A 27,494-nucleotide genomic window follows, 5' to 3' on the forward strand; every position below is an offset into this window, starting at 1 on the left:
TGTCCCCTGGCTCCTGCTCGATGCCACGGTTTTCGGTGCTGTCCTGCTGGGCCCCAAAGACGGAAGGCAGGAAGGAGGAGAGCTCCATTCTTCTCACCTTTTTCCCGCCTTCCTTCTTTGGGGCACAGCAGGACAGCGCCAAAAACCGCGGCATCGAGCAGAAGCCGGGGGACAGCTGCGAGCGGGAGCCCCAGGAGGGAAGTACCGGCAGCGCCCCGCCCAGCTGAAGGTTCACTGGCGTCGGCGGCAAATGTCCTTTGTGGCCCGGTGGGAGGGGGGGGCTGCAGCGGCCGCAGGCAGTCGCAGGGAGATGACGGCGGCGAGAGGGAGCTCCAGGCGGCGGCGAGAGGGAGAGCTCTCTCTCTCTCTCAGCTGACTGCAAGCGGGAGCCCTGACGTGGCGGTCAATTGAGAGAGAGAGAGAAAGAAAGAGAGACATATAAGAGAGGCAGAGAGAGAGAGAAAGAGAGACATAGCAAGAAAGAGAGACAGCAAGAGAGGCAGAGAAAGAGAGAGAGAAAGAGAGACATAGCAAGAGAGGCAGAGAGAGAGAAAAAGAAAGAGAGACATAGCAAGAGAGGCAGAGAGAGAGAAAAAGAAAGAGAGACATAGCAAGAGAAAAAGAGAGAGAGAGAAAGAGAGACATAGCAAGAGAGAGAGAAAGAGAGACATAGCAAGAGAGGCAGAGAAAGAGAGACAGAGCAAGAAAGAGAGACAGCAAGAGGCAGAGAAAGAGAGAGAGAAAGAGAGACATATAAGAGAGGCAGAGAGAGAGAGAAAGAGAGACATAGCAAGAGAGGCAGAGAAAGAGAGACAGAGAGAGAAAGAGAGACATAGCAAGAGAGGCAGAGAGAGAGAAAAAGAAAGAGAGACATAGCAAGAGAAAAAGAGAGACTTAGCAAGAGAGGCAGAGAGAGAGAGAAAGAGAAAGAAAGAGAGACATAGCAAGAGAGACAGAGAGAGAGAGAGAGAGACATAGCAAGAGAGAGAGAGAGAAAGAGGGACATAGCAAGAGAGGCAGAGAAAGAGAGACAGCAAGAGAGGCAGAGAAAGAGAGACATAGCAAGAGAGGCAGAGAGAGAGAAAAAGAAAGAGAGACATAGCAAGAGAAAAAGAGAGACTTAGCAAGAGAGGCAGAGAGAGAGAGAAAGAGAAAGAAAGAGAGACATATAAGAGAGGCAGAGAGAGAGAGAAAGAGAGACATAGCAGGAGAGGCAGAGAAAGAGAGACAGAGCAAGAAAGAGAGACAGCAAGAGAGGCAGAGAAAGAGAGAGAGAAAGAGAGACATAGCAAGAGAGGCAGAGAGAGAGAGAAAGAGAAGGAAAGAGAGATAGCAAGAGAGGCAAAGAGAAAGAAAGAGACATATAGCAAGACAGTGAAAGAGAGAGAGAAAAAGCAAGAAAGAGATAGCAAGAGAGACAGAGAGAGAGAGCAAGGGAGAGAGAAAGACAGAGGAAGGGAAGGAGGGAGAGAGAAAGAGAGCAAAAAAGAGAGGAAGAAAGAAAGACGGATGGAGAGAGAGAAAGAAGGGAAGGAAGGAAAAGAGAGAAAGAGGGAGAAATAGAGCGAAAGGGAGAAAGAGAGAGGGTTTTTTTGTCCAAACTTTTCTTTAGCCCGCCCCCCCCCCTTTCAATGTTCCCCAGGATTTTGAAAATATGAATAATGTGCCGCGGCTCAAAAAAGGTTGGGAAACACTGACTTATACAACGATAGAATCCCTGTATTATCAGAGGGTCTCCAACTTTGGAGACTTTAAGACTTGCGGACTTCAACTCCCAGAGTTCCCCAGGCAGCTTCGCTGGCTGAGGAACTCTAGGAGTTGAAGTCCGCAAGTCTTAAAGTCGCCAAGATTGGAGACCTCCTGCTCTATCTACACTGTTCAAAAAAATAAAGGAAACACTTAAACAACACAATATAACTCCAAGTAAATCAAACTTCTGTGAAATCAAACTGTCCACTTAGGAAGCAACGCTGATTGACAACTTGGAGTTTATATTGTGTTGTTTAAGTGTTCCCTTCACTTTTTTTTGAGCAGTGTACTTTGAAATTAACTTGGATACCACGGGCTCGTTCAGACCTGCGTTCACCGATGGGCGTAAAAACTAGATCGAAAAGGATATTGAGATGTGAAGCAATATGAAATTGTATTTGGTTTTTTTTTAACAGCTCCTATTTTAATACCACTGATAACTACACAACCCCCTGGATAATTAGAATAGAATAACAGTGGGAAGGCACCTTGGAGGTCTTCTAGTCCAACCCCCTGCTTAGACAGGAATCCTACACTACTTCAGACAGATGATTTTTTTAAAAAAAAGTAGTTATTATGTAAACATTAAAAAAATAAGATAGTACATAATCTATCATTTTACAATATACTTATTTGTTTGTTTAAATTTTGTATTTGCATTTTATAAGACAAGCAACAAAACAACACAACATAACAAACACCACCCCCATCCCTTTTGAACTGTTATCCTCACAGTTCCTTCTTTATATAGTTATACGGCCTGTAACATCAGAGGTTATTATATGATTATTCTATAGTTCCAGTAAAACTAAGGTCAAGTTGTTGCTATCATAATCTTATGAATAAAGTTAATTCTGGGAACATCGGGTTTTATTTACAGCTATTTTCAGATGATTATCTAACATCTTCTTAAAAACTTTAAAAAAGTAGTTTTAAAATGGCGGGGGGGGGGCAGACACTTAGGCTGTATGGGGCCCCAAAATTCCTGATGGCGGCCCTGGTCTGTTGGACAGGAATGCTGAAATCCAATCATGCAGAGATCCAGAGATGCCATAGGATTTTAGTTTCAGAAGAAGTTTGTCATGAACTACTGAGTCAAAGGCTTTGCAAAAGTCTATATAGATTGCATCTATTGATCTACCCTGATCAAGTTGGGTAGTCCATATGTTTTTACAGTGTAAGAGTTGCAGATTGCGGGATAATTTTTCTCTGAAACCGAATTGTTTGTTGGAAAGTAGGTTATTAGTTTCAAAATGAAGTGTAATGGATTGGTTTATGATGGATTTCATGACTTTGCAAGTGACACAAGTCAGGGAGATTAGTCTGTAGTTTTCAATGTTGCTTGGATCATCTTTTTTGACGATAATGAGTGTGGCTAGAGACCAGCGTTTAGATAGGGAGCTAGTTGTAGAAAATATTTTGAAAATTATGCTTAGGGGTTCAGCCAGGGTTGAGGAGAGCTTTTTTAAGAAGTATGCACATAGTCCGTCTGGTTCAATACAAAGGGAAGGTTTTAGGTTGTGTAATGATTTTTTAACATTTTCCTCTGTAAATTCAATTTGTGTTAGATCATTGAAGTTAGTTGAGTTGCGACTAGTAAATGCTGGGCATGAGCTGTTGCTGTTAACAAAAACAGAGCTGAAGAAGGTGTTAAAGAGGTTGGCTTTAATTGTTTCATTGTTATACTCTTTATCATTGTTGTGATTCAGCCTGAGGCTCCTCAAGGACTGGCTGCGTCTCTGCTGGATCCATGCCCAGAGGAGGAGGACAGTGAACAGGAGGGGGAGGACCAGGCAGACGGGGGAGAGGAAAGTCAGGAAGAGGAGGAGGGAGAGCAGCCTGAGAGCCCCGGGGGGGGGGGGGGGCTCTCCCCAGCTAGTAGCCTGGACTCATTGGATGAAGCAGCACAGGCTATAATTGACATGAGACAGCGACGTGCAGCTCAGAGACTGGATCAATTAGAAAGGTATTTGCATCACTGAATTGGCAACAGCTGGGTTTGGGTGTGGTTCTCCTCAGCAGGGTTTAAAAAGCAGGCCCGCCCTTGCAGCCTTGTGGAGAGTTATCAACTGGAAGTTCTGTGATCCTGCTTCGCTTCTCGGCGTCTCTGATCTTGACTTGTGGCCTAGAAGTCTGGAAGACTTGGGGGAGGCGTGGGTTTGTTATCTCCAGCGTTGTTTTTGACAGCAAGAATCCTGTTTTCTTTCATGGCCTTCGTGAAACCTCTGTGAAGTTCCAGGGTGTTCCTATCTGTAATAACCGTTTCTGTTACCTGTGTTTGCTTTGAATGATATAAACTGCCTTTGCTTTTTACCAGTGTGTCTGGCTTCTCTTTTTGGTTGGTGTTGGCTTCTGGAGGGACCCAGACAGAACAATCATTAGGTCCTTTAAGGGGTGGGATGGATCATTTGGGATCTTTTCTCAATCAGTATTCTCAAAAAGACTTCATCTATATAACTGTACTTAAAATTCCTTTGGTACAATATTAAATATTGTAATGTATTGTTTTACTAAACTTTATATGAAATCTTTAGCTTATTTATTTAAATTATAATGCCTGGCAAAATGTCTACCATACTATACATACAAGGATCTCACCCTGTTTTAGAACAGTCTTATGTAATCTTCTGTCTCAGAGATTTCATCTTCCCACATAGCAATTTTTCCAATCTAGCAGTTTCCAGCTGTGCTAAATCTATTGAAATCCAGCACATTTGAGGAAATCAGTTTAAGAAGGTTTCTCATGAGACATATTTTGCTCTAACTGTAGATGCTGCTCATTCTTCCACCAAACACTCTAAACGTTAAAAAAAGAATAATTAAATTTGAGAGCCAGTCAGGTTATTTTGGGGATGTGCGGTGGGGGAGGGGGGGCTGCAAAACTTAAAAGACATTTTTTTAAATAATTTCATTATATAACTTGTAAATCCTTTCCTGGAATGGAAAAAAATAGTGCTGCTAGGTATTTGGAAATTTTCTTTTAATGCACAAGTGTATTTGTTGCTTGTTTATTTCAGGAACGAGTAAAGTCTGTATTTCATACCAAAGAATTTGGAAAAATAATTAATTTTAGAACACCAGAAGATGCAAAGGTGAATATGAAATGCTATTACTACATAATATATTAATACCATTTTGAAAGAATCAACTGAATATAATGTACAATATGTGGATAGCGAATAAGTACTTCAGATGTTGGTGTATTGCAATTCCCATTCTCTTTTTACGGTGCTTCTTAGTGATGCTGGGAGTTGCAGATAGTGCCCAGATTGCATAACCCTGATATCAAATTTTTCATAGTAGAAGCAGCAAGGCATATGACCTTTCTCAGAGATTCATGACATCACAGGAATTGCTTTATTAATTTGTAAATTTCCCCCATTCTTATTAATTAAATCATTTTTGCTTTAGCTTGTTTGTTTATACAGTATTTCTTTTTCATTTCCACAGTGGATCCTCTCTAAGCTGCAAGAAAAAGTGAAGGAGAGTCGACCAAAGCTATGATCAATTGAAGAAAATCAGAACATTGTAGTTGTTTTATACTTCAAAGCATGTGACACTATTTAAATACAAAGAAATTGACACCATAATTTTGTGTATTTAAATCAATTGTTTTTGAATCTTCTATACTTTTGAATGAAAAAAGGTCAGTTTTATCAATAGGCACAAGCACTCTCTTGCTTAAAGCTGCTATTGAATTGTGGCTTATTTGATTTTGTATTTATAAATAATGGTTTAAATCTAAACTAAAATTGTTTTACTTTTAGATCTGCTATGTAATCAACAAGCCAAACATCTTAGCAGAGTCTTATGATGTAGTAATCGGGTTTTCCCCTGTTCATAATTTCTTTTATTCTGTGTTTATTTAAAGGTAATGCTGTACTGACATATCCCATTAATATTCACTGAAATTCAGTTTAATTCAGGAAGACTGATTAAACTAGCAGTGTTCTGCTATTCTAATATTACCTTGCTGACCTTGCTTTGTTTGAGAAGCTTTTTGTTTACTAATAGATATAGATATATATATATGTATATAATGAGCTAATTTAATTTTTGATACAGATAAGGTGTTTATGATACTATAACACCGTTTTAATACTCACATTTTTATACAATACAAAAATTAACAAAATGTTATGTTGTCACACAATTAAGCAAATATCTATCAAATGAAATAAAAACATTTAGTGAATTTTTGAATGGCAATGGTCAAAATGAAGTCAGAAAACTATCAACACAGCATCATGTTTTTAAATACTTATTCGTTTAGGCATGAGCTATATTTGAAATTAAAAGTCAAAAGCATGTTTCAGAGTGAATGGGACTTATATGCCGTAGGTCAGCACCTCCTTAAAGAAACTGACTTTTTATGGACTTACTGAAGAACACCAGGAAAATGCATGTGTTTTTGGGCCCATTCTGAAGTTTCTGTATTAGCGTTGAATCATAGTTTTTCATTTAGGAATGAGTTACATTTTGGATATGAAGTCAAAAGCATGCTTCAAAGTGAACATGTCCTATATCACATTTCTTGGCATCTCCTTAAAGAAGCTGTGTCTTCTTTTGGACTTGCTGAGAACTCCAGGAAAATGCATCCATATGTTTTTGTTCCCACTCTTAAAGTATTGTTTCAGCTTTGGATCCAAAATGGTAATATATCCCTGATTTTATCTAAGAATGTCCCTAGGGGTTTATATTTGGTTTTGGGATGTGTGTGTACCAGGAAACCATCATTGCATAATATTTAATAAAGTAATATTAAAACATATATCAAAATACACACATACAGACACATACAATATCAGATGGGGAATATATTGCACAATATTAATTTTAAGTCTATGCAAATAAATACTGCCTATCCCACTTTTATGACAGAGGCTACTTCATGGAAAAGAAATGGAATGCAAATGTACATAAAATATATTGCCTAATACAGATTTGAGTAGTTTGATGCATGCAGTAAATGTCTGCTGCCCGAATATTCTTTTCAGATGTTTGAAGGATTGTGGTGGTGGAGAAAAACTAGTCTTTGCTAGTGGTGCTTAAACTAATCAAACTGTAGCTTTGTTGTAAAAGCTGAATAAAGTAAATGGCATGCCCAATGTGATAATATGTGTTCCATATTTATAATATATTCTGATATGCTTTATGTAATTGTTTGAGGCAAGTATTGTCTCCCATTGAATTATTCCAAGCTTTCATTTCTTTATAAATTAAATTATCAGAAATGCCAAAGTATAATTTATATTGTGTAGTTGAAGTTTGTGATCCTATCCAGGATCTCTGACTTCAGAACTCACACTTGAACATTTTCAATCACTGCATTAATTGTACAATAAGACCAACTATATAGCATCTTTAAAGATATACAATAAATACATATATATATAGCTTTTACACTGTTTCAATTGACCTTATTTGGATGTAATTTTTATTTTCTCATTATATCTGCTCTGTTTATTTCAAACATTATTGAATAGGCACATATCTAAAATGTTTTGTTAGATATTTAGGCTGCATTTTTATCTCAAGGATGTTGCTGAAGGACCACGTAAGGCGGATAAGACAACAGCTTGGATTGAGAGGAGAAAAGAACCAAGAATACTTGTTTCAAGACCAAATATATGTTTAGATAGAGATATTCATTTGCAGGTAGTTATTGAATTATGCCCGAGATTAAGCCTGGCAATTAGTTATAAATTATGAGTGTTGTAAAGCAGGTAACCAGGCCCGGTTTTTAAAATCTTTTTCATGACAGTCATTAAGCATTAAACAAACCCCCCATTAATAGAGCAAATCTATTGTTTGCTGGGGATTGTTTTTGGCTGGAAATTAGAAGTACTGTACCAGTAAATGCCATTTTCCAGCAAACAGTCATGAATCATGGTCACATAACTGCAGAATGCTGCAAACTGCCATTAGTGTGGCCAGTTGTTAAGTGCTAAAAATGCAGTCACATGACTGTGGAGCAACATTTAACATTTGAAACCTAGTTGTCAGTAGCTTTTGTGGAGTCTGCTAAAACTTCAAATGGTTGAGGGCTATCTTGAATTGAGCAGTTTTTATTATTTTGCTTTGCTTTGCTTTTTAGATTTTGGGTGATCTTTGTAATCATCAATCATGGCACAGCTTTCATGGCCTTGTTGTAGACGGATATATTTATAGATATTGGGAAGGTTTCTCTTCTAGATTAAACAAAAATCCTCAGGGGGGAAATGTGATTGTGGAAATTACCGTAAATTACCTAATACAGCTGATGGGGCAATCATTTTAATACACCGCCCAATCATTTTTTGCTTTTTTAAAAAATTAACACAGAGATGCAAGCAATTATTTCAAAGAGTTTTTATTAAATGCCACTGCTATTATACAAATAACTTCTATTTGTATAATAGCATTTCACAATAAAGTTCTACCTTACTACCACCATCTCATAAGCAAATGTCTCTTAATTTCAACTATTCTCTTCCTCAATTAGTACAATAACATATTTGTGCATTGAGAAGGATCATGGACTTACACTTTACCTTCATCAAACAAACACAAATTTGAGGACAGAGTTTGCTTTAAAATAATTCAACATTACACAATTGTGACCTAGCTACAGCCACACTTGGGCAGGACTTTAGAGGCCACCTCAATAGAAGCAGCTCGCCCTGCCTCCCTTCGAACCACCTTTGATTACTGCCCAAATATTTATTCTTCGTTCCCTGTCTCGTTCCGTTTGTATTGAGTGACTGAGATTATAAAACTTGAAAAAGGCAATTGCTTTTATTAATCCAGTTGTAGACTGCTGTAGAGTAAGTAAGCTATAAAATATTTTGAATAGGTAAAACATTTTTCTTAAAAAGGGATGGAATGGAGAATCAAAGCATTGTTCATGTTATAAACAAGGATTGGTTGATCATAGGAAGTCGCTATTTATTTAGCAAATTTATATAGCCACCCATGTCACTGAGCAGCATACAGTCAACACATGATTAAAAACAAATATAGCAATCATTTAAAAAATTAAAAAATATAACAATCATTTAAAAACATATATAGAAACAAAGATTGTGGAAGAATAACAATATTCTAAGTACAGTGGGACCATCTTGCAGACTCCCTATGGGCTCCTCAAGATTGTTGGGGAAACACCATGTTTTATTACATGGTTTTCAGAAAGCTGAAATAGGAAGAGGGCCAACCTCACTTGGACTGCAGAGGGCAGGAATTGCAGCAGAAAAGGCTGATATTTTGGTCCCCAACAGGTGGAATGTGTTAGCAGATTGGACCCATAATGCATCCCTCCTCACATATAGATGTAATTGGGAAGAGAGGGTCCCTCAAACAACTGGTTTTGGTTTGTTAACCTATTAATATTAATTCAAATAATACTAAAGTATTATTTAATATAAATATAAAAGCACCTGTCAGTTGTAGTTGCCTGTCATTAAGTGAGAAGATATGCAGTATCCATTGTTGGTATCCATCGTTTAATTGCAAGTAAAATAAATACTCTGGTGAAACTCAGTTCATGATAACTTCATGCAAATTTCACAGGAACATAATGTGAAGACTTTATTAGTCCCTCTCAGGCAGGTTCCATCTTTTTTTTTTAATCTAGCCTGAGAATACTAGATAATCCATACCTAAGTAAAACTTTGGTTTTGTTTTTTTGAGCCTAAAAACAGAGCAACCAACTGCTGCCACCTGTTAAAGCTGGTTGTTCACTACAATGAGAAAGACACCATTAGAAACAAATTTAATAAATAATTATTCAAAACTCCTCTTTCTGTTGAATAAGAATACAATTAGTCTCAAACTCATTCTTGTGGCCTCACTTGGTTTAAATGCAGATCTATTATAAATTATGAAAGGCAAAAGGATCTCTGTGATTATGACCAAAATGTTCACGAATCCTCTCCAAAAAATTAAAAAGATTATCCAAAATCTATTGCTTAAAAAGTTCTAAACTTATTCAAAGTTCCTTTCCATATTTGGCAAGACATAAACAATTGTTTAAAAAATCTATTATACAGAATATCTTTTATAAGTAATAAATAAAATTGTGGTATAGTCAAAATATATGTAGCTGATTCCCTTTTATTCATGCCAGGTTGAATTCCTTTAGATTCAGATTAAGGATGGTGTCTTTAACAGCTGCAAACACAAATCGAATGTTCTCGGTGTCCGTGGCACACGTAAAGTGGGGATAGATGTCTTTGTCTGAATTCTGATCCTTATATAACTGCAGAATGAAGTCTCCAGCAGCTTTGACATCTTGTTTTGGTCCTGTTCGAAATCAAAATTGATAACTTAAGAAACCCAGATTTAAATCTCCAAATATGTTTTTATATTTATTAATTGGTCAGTACCAAAATCGTGTCTGAGTCTTAGCAGGGGAGAGGGGATGGTTCCTTTACGACACACAAGCAAATATGTGCATGCTTGCCCACTGTTCACTCAAGGGGGGGATGTGTGTGCACGCTCTCCTGCCCCTTTCATGACCTGGTTCGGAATGGCTCCCGGCCCAGTAGCGGGCTATGGCCTGGGGGGTTGGGTATCCCTGATCTAATTACCTTTTGCCATTCCCTTCTCCTTTTGCCTTCAATGTTTATAATCCAGCCCATTGTTTTCAAGCATGCTGGATTGAACAGATGATAACTTTTTATTCTAGCATCAGTATCCATCTGTTAGGATTAGAATATGATAATGTGTAACTTCAATTATAACAATACAAACTAAATATTCCAAGTAATAGCATAGCATTTAGACTTCTATGTCACTTCACAGTGCTTCTCTAAGTGGCTTACATTGTCTCCAACTATCTGGGTCCTCATTTTACCAACCTCGGAAGGATGGAAGGCTGAGTCAACCTTGAGCCTGGTGAGATTTGAATTGCCAAATTGCAGACAGTCGGAAATCAGCAGAATTAGCCTGCAATACTGCATTCTAACCACTGTGCCACCACAACTCTATAATATAAATTGTAATAAAATAACATGTTGATAGTAAATGAAAGTTCTTTCATTGGTTCTAACCGTTGATAGCTGACAGGTTTTACTAAGACAGTGCCAATTGCAAATAGAAGAAATTGTACTCCTGCATAACAGAGATAAGCCCTATTTAGAATAATTATTTACCTTGAAACTGGGGGAAATAGTTAATTAAATGAGAATGCATAATTTTCTCTTCTAAGATATCTTTTTTGTTTAAGAACAAGATGATTGAAGACTTCTGAAACCAAGGGTAGGTAATTACTGTTTTAAATAAGGCCTTGCTTTCCTCCAAACGATTCTACAAGAAAAATATAAAAGAACAAAGAAGCATCTTTGAATAGGTTATCTTCAAAAATTAAAGTACCTTTATTTAATATTCAAAACAAAATGTACTCTACCATTTTTTGCATCCTAACATGTACACAAAATGTAATTAATTTGGGCAACTATATTACTACATTGTAGTAGCTATCCAGACAATGCCATTACACATCTTAAAATCTCTGTGGAAATGGGAAAACTTCACTGGCCTGTGGACAGAATGTTCCTGGGAACACTGGAACTTCCTCCCCACCACCTTGGGAACACAATGATCTATTTCATTTTGGGATAGTGCAATAGTTTTGAGAAGTACATCTCCCAGAAGACAAAATGCTTAATGCTGGCACAATTCCAGAAAACTACTGGACCACCTCCAGATGGCACAGTTGGCAAGAAAACAAGCATTCTGTCCCAGGAATGGTGATGCTTGTGTATGACTAATAACACGGAGTCCATATGTAAAACTGCAACCATACGAGAATTACTAAGATGATCCCTGCTGTAAGATCTCCTGATAGTAGACCACATCTTTATAAACGTTTATTATGAGTGCTTTACAGTTATTGTTACAGTTAATCTGTGCTGGAGGATTGCAATGGATTGTAGGATTGTGATACAGGTAGCCCTCGGTTAATAATAATAATAATTTATTAGATTTGTATGCCGCACCTCTCTGAGGACTTGGAGCGGCTCACAACAGCAACAATAATGCAATATAATACAAATCCAATATTAAAAAAACTAAATTAAAAACTCATTATTACTAAAAAGCAATCAATTCTACACAATCACACCACTCTCAAATGCTAAAGTCAGAAGGGTGGGGAGAGAATTAATCCCCCCCCCTGCCTGGTGGCATAGATAGGTCTTCAACATCTTGCGGAAGGCGAGGAGGGTGGGGGCAATTTGAATCTCTGCATGCTTGAAAACAGAGGACCAGGGCCGCCACAGAGAAGGTTCTTCCCCTAGGTCCTGCCAGATGACATTGGTTAGTCGACGGGACCCGGAGAAGGCCAAATCTGGGACCTAATTGGCCGCTGGGATTTGTGCGGCAGAAGGCGGTCCCATAGGTATTCTGGTCCAATGCCATGTAGGGCATTATAGGTCATTACCAACACTTTGAATTGTGACCGGAAACTAATCGGCAGCCAATGCAAGCCGCAGAGTGTTAACGAGACATGGGCGTATCTAGGGAGGCCCATGATTGCTCGTGTGGCTGCATTCTGCACGATCTGAAGTTTCCAAACACTTTTCAAAGGTAGCCCCATGTAGAGAGTGTTGCAGTAGTCAAACCTCGAAGTGATGAGTGACTGTGAGCAGAGACTCCCTGTCCAAATAGGGCCGCAACTAGCGCACCAGGCAAACCTGGGCAAACGCCCTCCTCGCCACAGCCGAGAGATGATGTTCTAATGTTAGCTGTGCATCAAGGACGCCCAAGTTGCGGACCCTCTCCGAGGAGGACAATAATTCCCTTCACCCCAGGGTGATGGACGGACAGATGGAATTGTCCTTGGGAGGCAAAACCCACAGCCACTCCATCTTGTCAGGGTTGAGTTTGAGCCTGTTGAAATCCATACAGACCCTAACAACCTCCAGGACCAGCACATCACTTCCACTTCTTCGCCAACTGGACATGGGGTGGAGATGTACAACTGGGTGTCATCAGCGTACTTATGACACCTCACCCCATGCCCTTGGATGATCTCACCCAGCGGTTTCATGTAGATGTTAAATAGTAGGTGGGAGAGGACCGACACCTGAGGCACCCCACAAGGGAGAAACCTCGAAGTCGACCTCTGACCCCCCACTAACACCGACTGCGATTGGCCAGAAAGGTAGGAGGAGAACCCCTGCAGAACAGTGCCCCCCACTCCCAACCCCTCTAGCCGTCACAGAAGGATACCAGGGCCAATGTTATTGAAAGCCGCTGAGAGGTCAAGAAGCACCAGGATAGAGGATAAACCCCTGTCCCGGGCCCGGCAGAGATGACCATTCCGATAGGCATCTCTTCATAGTCACCATAATGCTGAGGATGGTGGTCATGTCCTTTCTCAATGTTCCTGTCATCGCAGCTCAGAGGCATTGCTCTTAAGGACCTGGTCCTTCTTTGCAACAGCCTCCCTAGAGAGCTCAGATATGTCCCCTTGATCATTCTTTGAAGATGCTAAAAATTATATATTTTCATAGAACATCTCTTGATTGAAATGGCAGTAGATTTAATTTTGTGGCTGATCAGAGGTAGTTCTCGTTTAATGACCTGTCACTTAAAGATTATTCAAAGTTACGACAGACTTCCCCCCACACACACCAAGGATGGAATTACATTCAAGTTATGATTACCACATATGTACACACACCCCAAGGTCACATGATTGCATTTTGGGTGCTTGACATCTAGCTTGCATTTACAACCAGTTGCGGCACCTCAGTCATATGATCATAATTTGCAATGTTTTTTGCCAGTTTTCTCTGCCATGTCATTCGCTTAAGAACTCTTATGATTAATTTTACGAACCATTGTAAAAACAGTAATAAAATCCAATCAGGTCATGTGGTGGCGATCCACCTAACAATCACAGTTGCTTTCACCCAAAATTCCACAGTCAATTGTGATCATTAAGTGAGGTGATTTATTGCCATTTATTGTTAACCATATACAGTCGTACCTCGTCTTACGAATGCCTCTTCATATGAACTTTTCTAGATACGAACCCGGTGTTTAAGATTTTTTTGCCTCTTCTTCCAAACTATTTTCACCTTACGAACCCGAGCCGCCGCCGCTGGGATGCCCCGCCTCCAGACTTCTGTTGCTAGCCAAAGTGCTGGGATTCTCCTGAGCCTCCCCTCGCTCGGAATCCCTGCCTCTGGACTTCTGTTGCCAACCGAAGCGCCCATTCTTGTGTTGCTGGGATTTCCCTGAGCCTCCCCTCACTGGGAAACCCCGCCTCCAAACTTCTGTTGCCAGCCGAAGCACCCGTTCTTGCATTGCTGGGATTTCCCTGAGCCTCCCCTTGGCTGGGATTCAAAGCAGCGCAGGCAAAAATGAAAGGAATCCCAGCGAGGGGAGCCTCAGGGAAATCCCAGCAATGCAAGAACAGGCGCTTCGGCTGGCAATGGAAGTCTGGAGGTGGGGATTCCCAGCGGTGCAAGGCAAAAGGAGTGACTTTTGGGATGGGGTTGCACGCATTATTTGCTTTTACATTGATTCCTATGGGGAAAATTGCTTCTTCTTACAAACATTTCTACTTACAAACCTGGTCACGGAACGAATTACGTTCTTAATACGAGGTACCACTGCATTAGATTATTTTCAACCATGGATGTTTTATTATTTTTGTTCAATATGAATATACCTGTGTCAGAAGGCCAAGCCAATTAGATTGGTATAGTTTTCATGTTAAGGGCCTAGCTGGGCAGTTAAGGGCCTAGCTGGGCAGTTATCTCTCAAGTTCCTTTTTACCCTCTAGATAACTGGCACAAAAGTCAGACTTTCATTGTAACTTCTGTTAAAGATGCACACATGAGTATTGAATAACTATGACAGCAATCACTTTTCTTTTTCCTACCTCATTATGGGATTCTGCCAGGACTTGGTCATATTCACTCAGTGCAACTAAAAATATAATTGAGGTCACATTTTCAAAGCAGTGGATCCATTTCCTTCTTTCTGATCTTTGTCCACCAACATCTACTATTCTGTAAAAAGGAGCATAAATCATTATTCGTCCTGTAAAGTACTTCACCAAGTACCAACTCTGAGGCTGCACTTTGCTAGAAAGATGTATTAATTTTTATACAATTGATTATTTTTTTTACATTTTTATGTTTGGAAAAATTAACAGGTAAATTATGTTCCACTAAAATTTATTTATTATTTATTTATTACTTAGATTTGTATGCCGCCCCTCTCCGAAGACTCGGGGCGGCTCACAACATGTAAAAAACAAATCATAAGCAATCAGACAGATTTAAAATATTTAAATATTTAAAAAACCCCATATGCTAACAGTCACACACACAGACATACCATGCATAAATTAAACGTGCCCGGGGGAGATGTTTCAGTTCCCCCATGCCTGACGGCAAAGGTGGGTTTTAAGGAGTTTACGGAAGGCAGGAAGAGTAGGGGCAGTTCTAATCTCCGGGGGGAGTTGGTTCCAGAGGGCCGGGGCCGCCACAGAGAAGGCTCTTCCCCTGGGGCCCGCCAACCGACATTGTTTAGTTGACGGGACCTGGAGAAGGCCCACTCTGTGGGACCTAATCGGTCGCTGGGATTCGTGCGGCAGGAGGCGGTCTCGGAGATATTCTGGTCCGATGCCATGAAGGGCTTTAAAGGTCATAACCAACACTTTGAATTGTGACCGGAAATTGATCGGCAACCAATGCAGACTGCGGAGTGATGGTGAAACATGGGCATACCTAGGTAGGCCCATGACTGCTCTCGCAGCTGCATTTTGCACGATCTGAAGTTTCCGAACACTTTTCAAAGGTAGCCCCATGTAGAGAGCATTACAGTAGTCGAATCTCGAGGTGATGAGGGCATGAGTGACTGTGAGCAATGAGTCCCGGTCCAGATAGGGCCGCAACTGGTGCACCAGGCGAACCTGGGCAAACGCCCCCCTCGCCACAGCTGAAAGATGTTGTTCTAATGTGAGCTGTGGATCGAGGAGGACGCCCAAGTTGCGGACCCTCTCTGAGGGGGTCAATAATTCCCCCCCCAGGGTGATGGACGGACAGATGGGATTGTCCTTGGGAGGCAGAACCCACAGCCACTCCGTCTTATCCGGGTTGAGCTTGAGTCTGTTGACACCCATCCAGGCCCCAACAGCCTCCAGGCACCGGCACATCACTTCCACCGCTTCGTTGACTGGGCATGGGGTGGAGATGTAAAGCTGGGTATCATCCGCATATTGATGATACCTCACCCCATGTCCTTGGATGATCTCGCCCAGCGGTTTCATGTAGATGTTGAATAGCAGGGGGGAGAGGACCGACCCCTGAGGCACCCCACAAGGGAGAAACCTAGGAGTCGACCTCTGGCCCCCCACTAACACCGACTGCGACCGGCCAGAGAGGTAGAAGGAGAACCACTGAAGGACAGTGCCTCCCACTCCCAACCCCTCCAGCCGGTGCAGAAGGATACCATGGTCGATGGTATCGAAAGCCGCTGAGAGGTCAAGGAGCACCAGGACAGAGGATAAACCCCTGTCCCGGGCCCGCCAGAGATCATCCATCAACGCGACCAAAGCGGTTTCCGTGCTGTAACCGGCCCTGAAACCCGACTGCTGGGGACCTAGATAATCGGCTTCTTCCAAGGACCGCTGGAGCTGGAGTGCCACCACCTTCTCCATAAAGGGAAGGTTGGAGACTGGACGATAGTTGTTAAGTACGGCTGGGTCCAGAGAGGGCTTCTTGAGGAGGGGGCGCACAAGCGCTTCTTTATAGAGTGATGGAAAAACTCCCCTCCCCAAGGAAGCGTTGGTAATCTCCTGGGCCCAGCTCCGTGTCACCTCCCTGCTGGCCGAAACCAACCAGGAGGGACACGGATCCAGTAAACAGGTGGCGGAACTCACAGCTCCGATGGCCTTGTCCACTTCATCAGGTGTCACCAGATCAAACTCTTCCCAGACAGGTGGACAAGTACGTGCCCCAGTCACCTCGACTGACTCGTTGTCAGTCGACTCTGTTACACAATTGGAGTCGAGATCAGCCCGGATCCGAGCGACTTTATCAGCGAAAAACGTGTTAAAATCCTCGGCACTACTCTGTAAGGGCTCCCCAACTCCCCCCTGGTTGAGAAGGGAGCGGGTCACCCTAAACAGAGCGGCCGGGCGGGATTCCGCTGATGCAATCAAGGCGGCATGGTACGCGCATCTTGCCGCCTTGAGCGCCACTTTGTAAGTCTTAATAAAAGCTCTTACAAGTGTTCGATCGGATTCAGACCTACTCTTCCTCCATCGCTTCTCTAGACGTCTCTTTTGGCGTTTCAACTCCCGGAGCTCCTCGTTGAACCATGGGGCTCTACGGGGTCTAGCGCCATGGAGAGGTCGCAAAGGCGCAATCCGGTCAAGAGCCCCCGCTGCAGCCCTGTTCCAGGCCTCCGCGAGAGACTCCGCCGAACTGTGGACGAGTGCCTCTGGAATAACCCCAAGCGCCGTCTGAAAGCCCTCTGGGTCCATCAGGCGCCTGGGGCGGAACATCTTCATTGGTTCCGCCTCCCTGCGGGGGAGGATTGGAGCCAGGAAGTCAAGCCGTAGTAGAAAATGGTCTGACCATGACAAAGGCAACACTTCTAAGCCCCTTAGTCTCAGACCATTACTCAATTGCTCGGAGAGGAATACCATGTCAGGTGCGTGCCCTCCCTCGTGAGTCGGACCCTGAACTACTTGAGTCAGGTCCACGGCTGTCATGGTGGCCATGAACTCCTGTGCCAACCCAGAGGTTTCGCCGAGTGACGGCAGATTGAAGTCCCCCAAGACAATAAGTCTGGGGAACTCTACCGCCAGCCCGGCTACCTCCTCGAGTAGCACAGGCAGGGCTTTTGACACGCAGCTGGGAGGCAGGTACGTGAGAAATAAGCCCACCTGAACTCCTAAGTCCAACTTCATCAAGAGAGACTCGCAACCCGCTATTTCCGGAGCAATGAGTCTACGCAGGCAAAGGCTCTCCCTGGCTACAATAGCCACTCCTCCCCCCCTCCCCTGGGGTCGCGGTTGATGCCATATCTGAAACCCGGCTGGGCAAATTTCAGAGAGAGGAACACCTCCCTCCGGGCCCAGCCAGGTTTCAGTAATACATGCCAGGTCGGCCTCCTCATCCAGGATCAAATCCCGGATGAGGAGAGCTTTATTAACCACCGACCTGGCATTCAACAGCAGCAACCTGAGCCCAGGGCCAGAGTTACACTCATCACCAGTACCCAAGATTGGGCTCACAGAGCCAGAACAGGGGACCGTTATTAAGCAACGGTCCCTCATTCCCCTGGAACGGCTAACTCTGTGGCCCCCGCCATATCTGCCTCTCCCCAGCAACACAGGGATATTCCGACCCCCTGCCACCCCAGAGATCGGTGCCCCTCCCTCTCCTGTCTCCTGGGCGTCAGGTGGGCCAGACATATCATTCACACTACTATCGATACACTCATCCATACCATATCCCCCCCCGCCCTCGCCCATCCAATCGTACCAGTCATTCGATTCGTAACCACAAGCAAATTTATCCCAATCATCCATTACTTAGAACCCTAAAATGATGATGGAAAAGTTATTTCAAGTTGTCTGAGCTTTATGGTACCAATTCTATTGTTGGATCAAATAATGTGTAACTTCATCTCCACAACTCTTCCACAACAACATTCCTAGTGCCTGATGTACTGAAAGAGAAGCAGTGAAGATGCATAGTGGAAAAGTCCCTCCCCCCTCCAACTTCTAATGCACTGAATAGAGTCCAAATGTGGAAGACACTGAAACTGAGCCATAGCAGCTCTCAGGAAAACTCAGGAAAACAGTTCCTATTGCTTCCCTTGCTGGGTAGAACAAAGAGCAGGGAATTGCAAGACTGGCTGGGCAGCTATTGTGGACTGTTGAAAAGGAAGTCCATGTGATTGCAGCAGACCAGAAGTCCAGCTGCAGCCAATAGCACCAAATCAGCCATAACTTCCCTAAATTTCATTTATCAAGAGATATGGGTCTTGGACACATTCTCTGAGTCCAGCTGAGGTAGGTAGGTAGGTAGGTAGGTAGGTAGATAGATAGATAGATAGATAGATAGATAGATAGATAGATAGATAGATAGATAGATGATAGATAGATAGATAGATATAAATAAATAAATAAAATCAAATAATACGTGTGATTGGGGAAACCACAGGGAGGGTAGAGGCCCTGTTTCCTCCCAGGAGATTCCTAGAGAGGCCCCATGGAGGCTTCTCCCCGCTTTTTCCGGCTCTGTTTCCTCCCAGGAGATTCCTAGAGAGGCTTCTCCCTGCTTTTTGTGGTTACAGTTTCGGAGGCTCTGGTTTGTAAGTGGAAAATGGTTCTTGAGAAGAGGCAAAAAAATCTTGAACACCCGATTCTTATCTAGAAAAGTTCGTAAGTAGAGGCATTTGTAGGTAGAGGTACCACTGTATATTATAGTAAACACAGTTGAACAATGGAACCAATAACAGGATTATGATTTTTTTTATTGAATAATGATCAAGCAAAAGCAGGTTTTGCCTTCCACCATGGACATTTTAATTTGGATTTGATCTCCTAAATTATATTTTTTAAGTTTTGATTTTATGATTCTGAAATCTTTCTTTATGGGTAGAAATGGATGTAGCATAATAACAAAGGTGAAGCAAGACTGAGAGGATTGATCTCATCGTGTTTTTTCTTTAGGTAGCCATATACTGAAAACAATTGGTGCAATTTTGGGCGTATGACAATCAGGATGACTAATAGGAGGCTTTTAGGGATAGACTTACCGAAAAGCAACTTCTTTTAGCACAAAAGGGTATTCAATTATTCCAGTGGTTGGTATTCTCACTCTGAGGACATCTTGCTCATTTGGCACATATGATGGCACAGCAATACGTTCTAAATCTGAAAGGAAACTTCAAAATCAAAGTCACACATTGTTTAGTTCGTGCCATCAGAAAGCATTTCACATGATTCAACAGAGACTAAAAGTGATATTTCACATGAGAGCTAATAGAGCCACAACAACAGCAATAAAGATTTGAAATGTATTCTGAATTAGGATGCTCTTGTGGAAATCTTGAAGATACTTGAAGATTGTAGAGAGTTGTAATGCTTCTTTATATCTGCCTCTGCCCTATATCCTCCCTCTGAGACTGTATGCTCTGAATCCGATGGATGTCAGAACAGCCCTGTTCTCCAGCAGGATCTGAAATAAAGTGATCTGTAACTCCAATTCTTGGTCACTGTTTTCCCATTCGTGTTGTTCCCTGATGTAATCTGTCATATGTACATCTTGATATTACTTTATTTCTGTTTTTAAATTCAATTTCTTGTTTGCATTCAGAGTTGCTTTGGTGAGCAAAGTGTGTAAGATGAAGATGAAGATGGCCTCAAAGATCAAAGATCCAATTATTCAACATCTGTATTTTTCAGAGTATAAGATGCACCTAAAAGAGACTGAAAATTTGGGTGCTTCTTGTTCCCTGAATGTAGCTCTTTCAAAGCTTTCGTTTCCAGCCCTAACAAGGTGCTAACAATCAACCGGTTACAACCGGTTCTTCCCAGCTTGCAGGCTTGTTTTCATTGCTACTCCCTCTCAGAAAGGTTGTTTCAACCCTAATAAAGTGCTTCCTGGCTTGCAGATTTTTTTTCATTCCTACTCCCTCCAAATAACTTTTTTCCAGCCCTAAGTCTTTGCAGGCTGTTTTGATTGCCACTCCCTCTGAAAAAGTTTATTCCAGTCCTAAACAGGCTAAAATAAGATGTTGAAGCTAAGGATGCTAGCCAGCTAGGTAGATTCCCCCCAAACCTATTTTCCTCCCCCAAAACTAAGGTCTTACACTCCGGTGTGTCTTATACTCCAAAAAATATGGTAGCTAGATAATGTACAAGATGTACAGTGGTACCTCTACTTAAGAACTTAATTAGTTCCGTAACCAGGTTCTTAAGTAGAAATATTCTTAAGTAGAAGCAATTTTTCCCATAGGAATCAATGTAAAAGCAAATAATGCGTGCAAACCCATTAGGAAAGAAATAAAAGCTCGGAATTTGCATGGGAGGAGGAGGAGAAAGAAGAGGAGGAGGACAGTCGCTGCTGAAGGAAGAAGGTGAGGTGAGTGCCCCCTTTTGCCTTTCCGTTCCCAGACACTCCAGGAGGCAACCTCATGCTGGGTGTATGAGAGGCAGCGTGAGGGAGTCACCACACCAAAGTGGTTTATTCGCTCTCCAAGCGCCCAGAGAAAGGAAAATGCTCCGTTTGCTCTGGGCTGCCAAAGCCTCCTTAAGCGCCACCGAAAGGCTCCTCTGGCAGCCCAGAAAAGCCTGAGATGGCTGGGATTAAAGGGGGAATGGCAGGAAACTGGCCGGGCCCTTGTGGCGCTCTCAAATTTCCTGGAAAATGTTTCCGGGCTTGGCTTCTTAAGTAAAAAATGGTTCTTAAGTAGAGGCAAAAAAATTTTGAGCATCTGGTTCTTACCTAGAAAAGTTCTTAAATAGAGGCGTTCTTAAGTAGAGGTACCACTGTATTTGCAATGTCCATTTAACAGAGAAGGACAATCTACTGGAAACATTTTATATGCATATCCGTCATTCAGAAAAGCATGCACTGTACTGATGACAGAGTCTCCTAAAACAATGTGATCTAAATCTGGCATTACAATTATATTTTTAGATAGCAAAATTTATTCTCTAATAAAGGGGGAAAAATCAAGCTTCTGGAAGACTTATCAACATTGGGGTAAACGCAATGCCCCCAAAATTTTGAAAAGAGACTTAAAACCTTCAGCTTTGAGCCTCCAATAATGTCAATAAGCCTACTGCAGCCTTCCAAGGACTCCCTCTAAAAAGGAAAGAAGGGTGGTGAAGGAGGAATTTCCAGTTTTTATTTATTTATTTATTTATTTATTTTGTCCAATGCACAATGAGGGTTTTAGTGGGTATATATATATATATATAAATCTACGAAAACAAATATTTGTTTTCGTAGATTTTCACAGGTACAGGTATGACGGTCAGTCTTGGTATATTCAGGTTTCTTCCCGTGTAGGATTACCTGTAGAATCCTACACGGGAAGAAACCCAAATATACCAAGACCGTCATATATGTATGTATGTATGTATGTATGTATGTATATGTATGTATGGTAAACCACACCAAGCCACCATTATTTATAGAAGGAAGGCAGCTCAGGTCTCGCAGTGTTCGCCTGAGAACAAGGACAGAAACACCAGCCTGAAGATGACGAGTGGAACCTCGTCGAAACGTCGCCAGAAATTTCCAAATCCTGCACGGGAAGAAACCCGAATATACCAAGACCGTCATACCTGTACCCGTGAAAATCTATGAAAAAATATATATATATATGTTTTTTTATGTCAGATCACCAGATCAAGGCCGAAATGGGACCATCCTAGTCTCCCTTAATTTTAAAATTCCAGCTAAAAAAACATTTGACATATATACATATATATATACACACACACACATAGTAAAATACATGATGAAGGTTATAGAGGAGATACTAATAGTAAAATATATCTAAGAAAGAATAGAAAAGAAGATACAGTAATAGAACATATCAATGAAAAAATAGAAGAGATGTAGGAATAGAAGAAAGGTATAGGAGGTATAGGAGAGCAATAGGACAGGGGACGGAAGGCACTCTAGTGCACTTGTACTCGCCCTTTACTGACCTCTTAGGAATCTGGATAGGTCAGCCGTAGATAATCTAAGGATAAAGTGTTAGGGGTTTGGGGATGACACTATGGAGTCCGGTAATGAGTCCGGTAATGAGTTCCATGCTTCAACAACTCGGTTACTGAAGTCATATTTTTTACAATACCAAGTTTGGAGCGGTTGGTATTAAGTTTAAATCTGTTATGTGCTCTTGTGTTGTTGTGGTTGAAGCTGAAGTAGTCGCCGACAGGCAGGATGTTGCAGCATATGATCTTGTGGGCAATACTTAGATTTTGTTTAAGGCGTCTTAGTTCTAACCTTTCTAGGCCCAGGATTGAAAGTCTAGTCTCGTAGGGTATTCTATTTCGAGTGGTGGAGTGAAGGGCTCTTCTGGTGAAGTATCTTTGGACATTTTCAAGGGTGTTAATGTCTGAGGATGGGTCTGGCAAAAGTTCCAACCAGATAAACACTATGTGATCCTGCCATGCATTTGTTTCAACCATGTTTTATTAACTGTTCAAGATCATAAAAACAACACACACAGTAAAATCTGTTCATTAACAAAGCGATAATAAGCCATAATTTTTAAAATGGTATTTTTGAAAAGCCAAAGTGAAGTTCGCAAAGATTACTCTACTTACTATTTAGCCGAGTCTGACAATTGGTATTCTCTCCGCCGGTGGTAGCACTCTTGGATGCCTGGATCCTCCCAAAGTCTCTTAATTGCTTCCACATATTTTCTTTCCAGGCTTTCTATTTTGTCTGTTTGTAGCTCTTCAATCATCCGGCTGTCCTCCTGAAATGGGGAGTGGGAGGATAGGTATAGTTATAGACCGAAAAAATCAGTTTCAACAACAGAAAATGTCAAACTGGAGTTCATCAGCTCTATGTTAAGCAAACCATAACCACATACACAAGATAATCTGTCCAATTCAGCAATTAAAATGAAGCTTTACTTAACAAGCAATCCTTATCGGGTTGATTGAGATAACTATGGCAAACATGTAATTTATGGAGGACAAGACTAAATCTTTTATTGCTTCCATGGTGCATCAATAGCTTTGCTAAGGGATGCTGTTTGGAGATGCATGTTCCTTGCTCTATTTGATGTAGATCTGGACTGCTTCCGATTAGTTATGCAATCAGAACTCCGAATGGCTGGCTCTCCTGACAACCAGGAAGACATAAATAACAGAATAACAGGGTTCTAAGGGACTTTGGAGGTCTTCTAGTCCAACCTTCTTATCAGGCAGGAAATCAGGAATGAAATTCAGCAGGTTCTGACCGGTAGCAGAAATTTTGAGTAGTTCACAGTGGGGTGGGAATGGAGATTTTGCAATATCCTTTCCCCAGGAGTGGGGTGGGAATAGAGATTTTGCAGTACAGTGGTACCTCTACTTACGAACTTAATTCGTTCCATGACCAGGTTCTTAAATAGAGAAGTTTGTAAGAAGAAGCAATTTTTCCCATAGGAATCAATGTAAAAGCAAATAATGTGTGTGGTTGGGGAAACCACAGGGAGGGTGGAGGCCCTGTTTCCTCCCAAGAGATTCCTAGAGAGGCCCCACAGAGGTTTCTCCCTGCCTTTTCCGGTTACAGGTTCGGAGGCTTGGGTTTGTAAGTGAAAAATGGTTTTTGAGAAGAGGCAAAAAAATCTTGAAAATCCAGTTCTAGAAAAGTTCGTAAGTAGAGGCGTTCTTAGGTAGAGGTACCACTGCATCCTTTCCCTGCCACGCCCAGCAAGCCACACCCACAGAACCGGTAGGGGAAAATTTTGAATTTCATCCCTGCAGGAAATCCTGTACCAGTGACGGTGAACCTTTTTTTCCTCAGATGCCGAAAGAGCATACAACTGTGCTATCGCACATGCACAAGTGCCCACACCCATAATTCAATGCCTGGGAAGAGTGAAAACAACTTCCCCTGCCCCATCCCTGAGGCTCCATGGAAGCTGGAAATGGCCTGTTTCTCAACTTCTGGTGGGCCTGGTAGGCTCATGTTTTGCTCTCCCCAGGCTCTAAAGGCTTCCCTGGAAACGAACGAAGGTAAAACGCCCTACCCCATCCCCCCCAGAGGCTCTTTGGAAGCCAAAAGCGCCCTCCCAGAGCCTCTGTGCAAGCCAAAAATTAGATGGCCAGCACACACATGCATGTTGGAGTTGAGCTATGGCAACAGCTCACGTGCCAGCAGATATGGTTCTGCATGCCACCTGTGGCACCAATGCCATAATTTCGCCATCACTGCCCTATACCATTTCAGACCAATGGTTATCCAATCTCTTCTTTAAAACTTCCAGTGTTGAAACATCCACAACTTCTGGTAGCAGGTTGCTCCCCTTATTATATAGTGGAATACACTGTTTCACACAGATTACACAAATACTATAATTAAAAAGAGCTTTTAAAAAACTTACCTATTGCTATTTAATATTTTTAAAGTACCAAATAAATACCTATCTATTCATTTAAAAGTTTGCCTAATATGCAAAGTGATGAACAAAAATTCTAACTTGAATTTGGAGGTAACAATACACTTCTGAATTAGATATATGAAGACAAGGAAAAAAGAATTCACCTAGGTAGGCCAATTCCTGCAAGCACATAGCTCTTAGTGTACCTTAGAAATAGTATAGCTCTTAAATAGAAAACAGAAACAGATTGTTATTACTTTGGGGTTTTTTTCCTCTCCTTTCTCAGTGCTGATCATATAAGTATTACTGTATATAATGATGTCCTCCAAGCCAAAAGGAAAAATATTAAATAAATAAGCAAGCAAGCAAGCAGTAACACCTAATGGCATTTGAATTTAATGACATAGCAGTCAGTATCCCAAGATATTTCTTGGATTATTTTTTTCAAAAAAAAAAAAAGAAAGAAAAAACAAGCAACTATGATCTTCTTAAAATGTGACACCTATTCCCAGGCATAGCTTTTGGCAGTAATGTTACATGATAGAAATGAATCTAAACTGGAAATAAATCTCGTCATTGCTAAAGTACTTGGCATTTCCACTTACACTAGGCTGACTCCCTGATTCCTTTAGCATTAGTCAGAATGTGACTTTGAGGAACGAAGAATTCAGGCACTTTGGAAATTTTATACAAATGACTGGGCAGCGGATGAAAGCATTTAATTTGCATTTGACTCTGTGAATAAAACTAACCTGACAGGCTTGAAAAGATCTAGATTTCGCACTTAAATTAAAAAAAATATTATGCTAGGTCTTTTGATTATAATGCATTTATACTGGTGCCACTTTTGGAATTGTGAAACCTTTATGATAAGATTTTGGAGCTAACTGTATAAACAGCTTTTTGTGGGAAATGGAGTTATTTTGTCTATTGTAAATCATATCATATATTATTAGATTATTATTTAAATTGGATACTATTGGGGATTAAAATATAAACCAAAAGTTTTGATAAGTATTGGAATTTACAAAATGCTTCAGCTTTTAAAAATTAAAGGAGACTTTGAAGATTGATATTAGTAACAATGTATGTTTTTATGGATAGACAATCATCCAGTGTTGAAGAAATGACAGATGTGAAACAAGTTTTGCTTGATGCAGAAATAGTATATCAGAAATATTGGATTAAAAAGTGTGGATTATAAACAGAAAAGGCATTTAAAGTGGAAATACAAGGGATAAATCAAAAGAATGACCCAGATAAGACCATTTTACAGAATATTCAAACGAAGCTGGCTGAATTTTTAACTATTAAATTAAAAACGAAATACAACTGTCGTGCTTAGAACTGTAAACTGTCCAGATTTCATTTGGTTGAGATGGGTGGCTATAAAAAACTGAATAAATAAATAAATTATTAACCAAGACAATTATATTCACAGGGCAACTGGAATTTCTTTTTTTTTCTTTGAAGATGTTTCGCTTCTCACCCAAGAAGCTTTATCAGCTCCAACAGGATAGTCGGGAATGGAAGGATTTAGATTTCTTGTAGACAGCTGGTAATTTGCATCCTTTTAGAGAGTTGTTGAAGCACTTAGTGGTGGACCTTCTAAAACAGGGAAGTCACGCTCATGTTATCAGGGCAACCTCACGTGACAGATAGGGACTTTTCCCCCTTCGCTAAAATGGGGGTGGTAGTCACCAGCACATGACGCATCTGGCCTGTAGCTCGGGAGTTTGACAGGCCTGCTCTAAAAGGATGCAAATGTCCAGAAGTCTGCAAGGAATATAAACCCTTCCATTCCCTACTATCCAGTCAGAACTGAAGAAGCTTCTTGGATGAGAAGCGAAACGTCTTCAAACGAAAAAAACAAGAAAATCCAATTGCCTCCTGAAAAAGCACCTTTGGGATAACATGACCTGCGTGACTAAGAATCTCTACAGGCAAGAAAATTATAATAGATGTTTTCGGGTATTTACAAAATAGGCTTGTTAAAGTTTTAAAGAAGTCATCATGATTGTAATGGGAGAAAGAAGAAATGAAGAGAGATCAAATCATATAACAATATTTTAATTAACATTTTCAGAACTATTTATTATTTATTTATTTATTTATTGGATTTGTATGCCGTCCCTCTCCTTGGACTCGGGGCGGCTAACAACAGTGATAAAAACAGCATTAATAATCCAATACTAAAACAACTAAAAAACCCTTATTATAAAACCAAACATACATACAAACATACCATGCATAAATTGTAGAGGCCTAGGGAGAAAGAATATCTCAGTTCCCCCATGCCTGACGGTAGCGGTGGGTTTTAAGGAGCTTACGAAAGGTAAGGAGGGTAGGGGCAATTCTAATCTCTGGGGGAAGTTGGTTCCAGAGGGCCGGTGCCACCACAGAGAAGGCTATTCCCCTGGGTCCCGCCAAACAACATTGTTTAGTTGACGGGACTCGGAGAAGGCCCACTCTTTGGGACCTAACTGGTCGCTGGGATTCGTGCGGCAGAAGGCGGTCTCGGGTATAATCTGGTCCTAAAAGGAAGGACTCTAAAGCTAGTTTATTTGATAAAAGTTAATATAAGGGGAGGTAAATTACAACAGGTCTTGCACAATGCCATTATTGCATTACAACCAAACTCATTGAAGAATACTTCTAGTCTTCTG

The 27,494-nt window shown here is 41.3% G+C and overlaps 2 protein-coding genes across 3 annotated transcripts in view; one reads left to right on the forward strand and one right to left on the reverse strand.

The window, feature by feature from the left end:
* Positions 1-7,157, forward strand: part of VPS13A (vacuolar protein sorting 13 homolog A) — a 134,636-nt gene extending 127,479 nt beyond the window's left edge. Inside the window, exons 71-72 of the mRNA XM_070742706.1 lie at positions 4,767-4,841; positions 5,200-7,157. Of these exons, the coding sequence (XP_070598807.1) occupies positions 4,767-4,841; positions 5,200-5,253 (129 nt within the window). The 3' untranslated portion in view covers positions 5,254-7,157. The remainder of the gene's footprint in view (positions 1-4,766; positions 4,842-5,199) is intronic.
* Positions 7,158-8,651: 1,494 nt separating this feature from the next.
* The window catches only part of LOC139162397 (guanine nucleotide-binding protein subunit alpha-14-like), a 55,407-nt gene continuing 36,564 nt past the window's right edge, over positions 8,652-27,494 (reverse strand). For both annotated transcript variants that reach the window (XM_070742708.1, XM_070742709.1), the window contains exons 3-7: positions 23,060-23,214; positions 19,528-19,656; positions 14,627-14,756; positions 10,884-11,037; positions 8,652-10,032 (exon numbers count right to left, since the gene is read on the reverse strand). In XM_070742708.1, coding sequence (XP_070598809.1) covers positions 9,848-10,032; positions 10,884-11,037; positions 14,627-14,756; positions 19,528-19,656; positions 23,060-23,214 — 753 coding nt within the window. In that variant the 3' untranslated portion in view covers positions 8,652-9,847. The remainder of the gene's footprint in view (positions 10,033-10,883; positions 11,038-14,626; positions 14,757-19,527; positions 19,657-23,059; positions 23,215-27,494) is intronic.

Source organism: Erythrolamprus reginae, chromosome 2 (genome assembly GCF_031021105.1).
Source record: "Erythrolamprus reginae isolate rEryReg1 chromosome 2, rEryReg1.hap1, whole genome shotgun sequence".
NCBI lineage: Eukaryota > Metazoa > Chordata > Lepidosauria > Squamata > Dipsadidae > Erythrolamprus > Erythrolamprus reginae.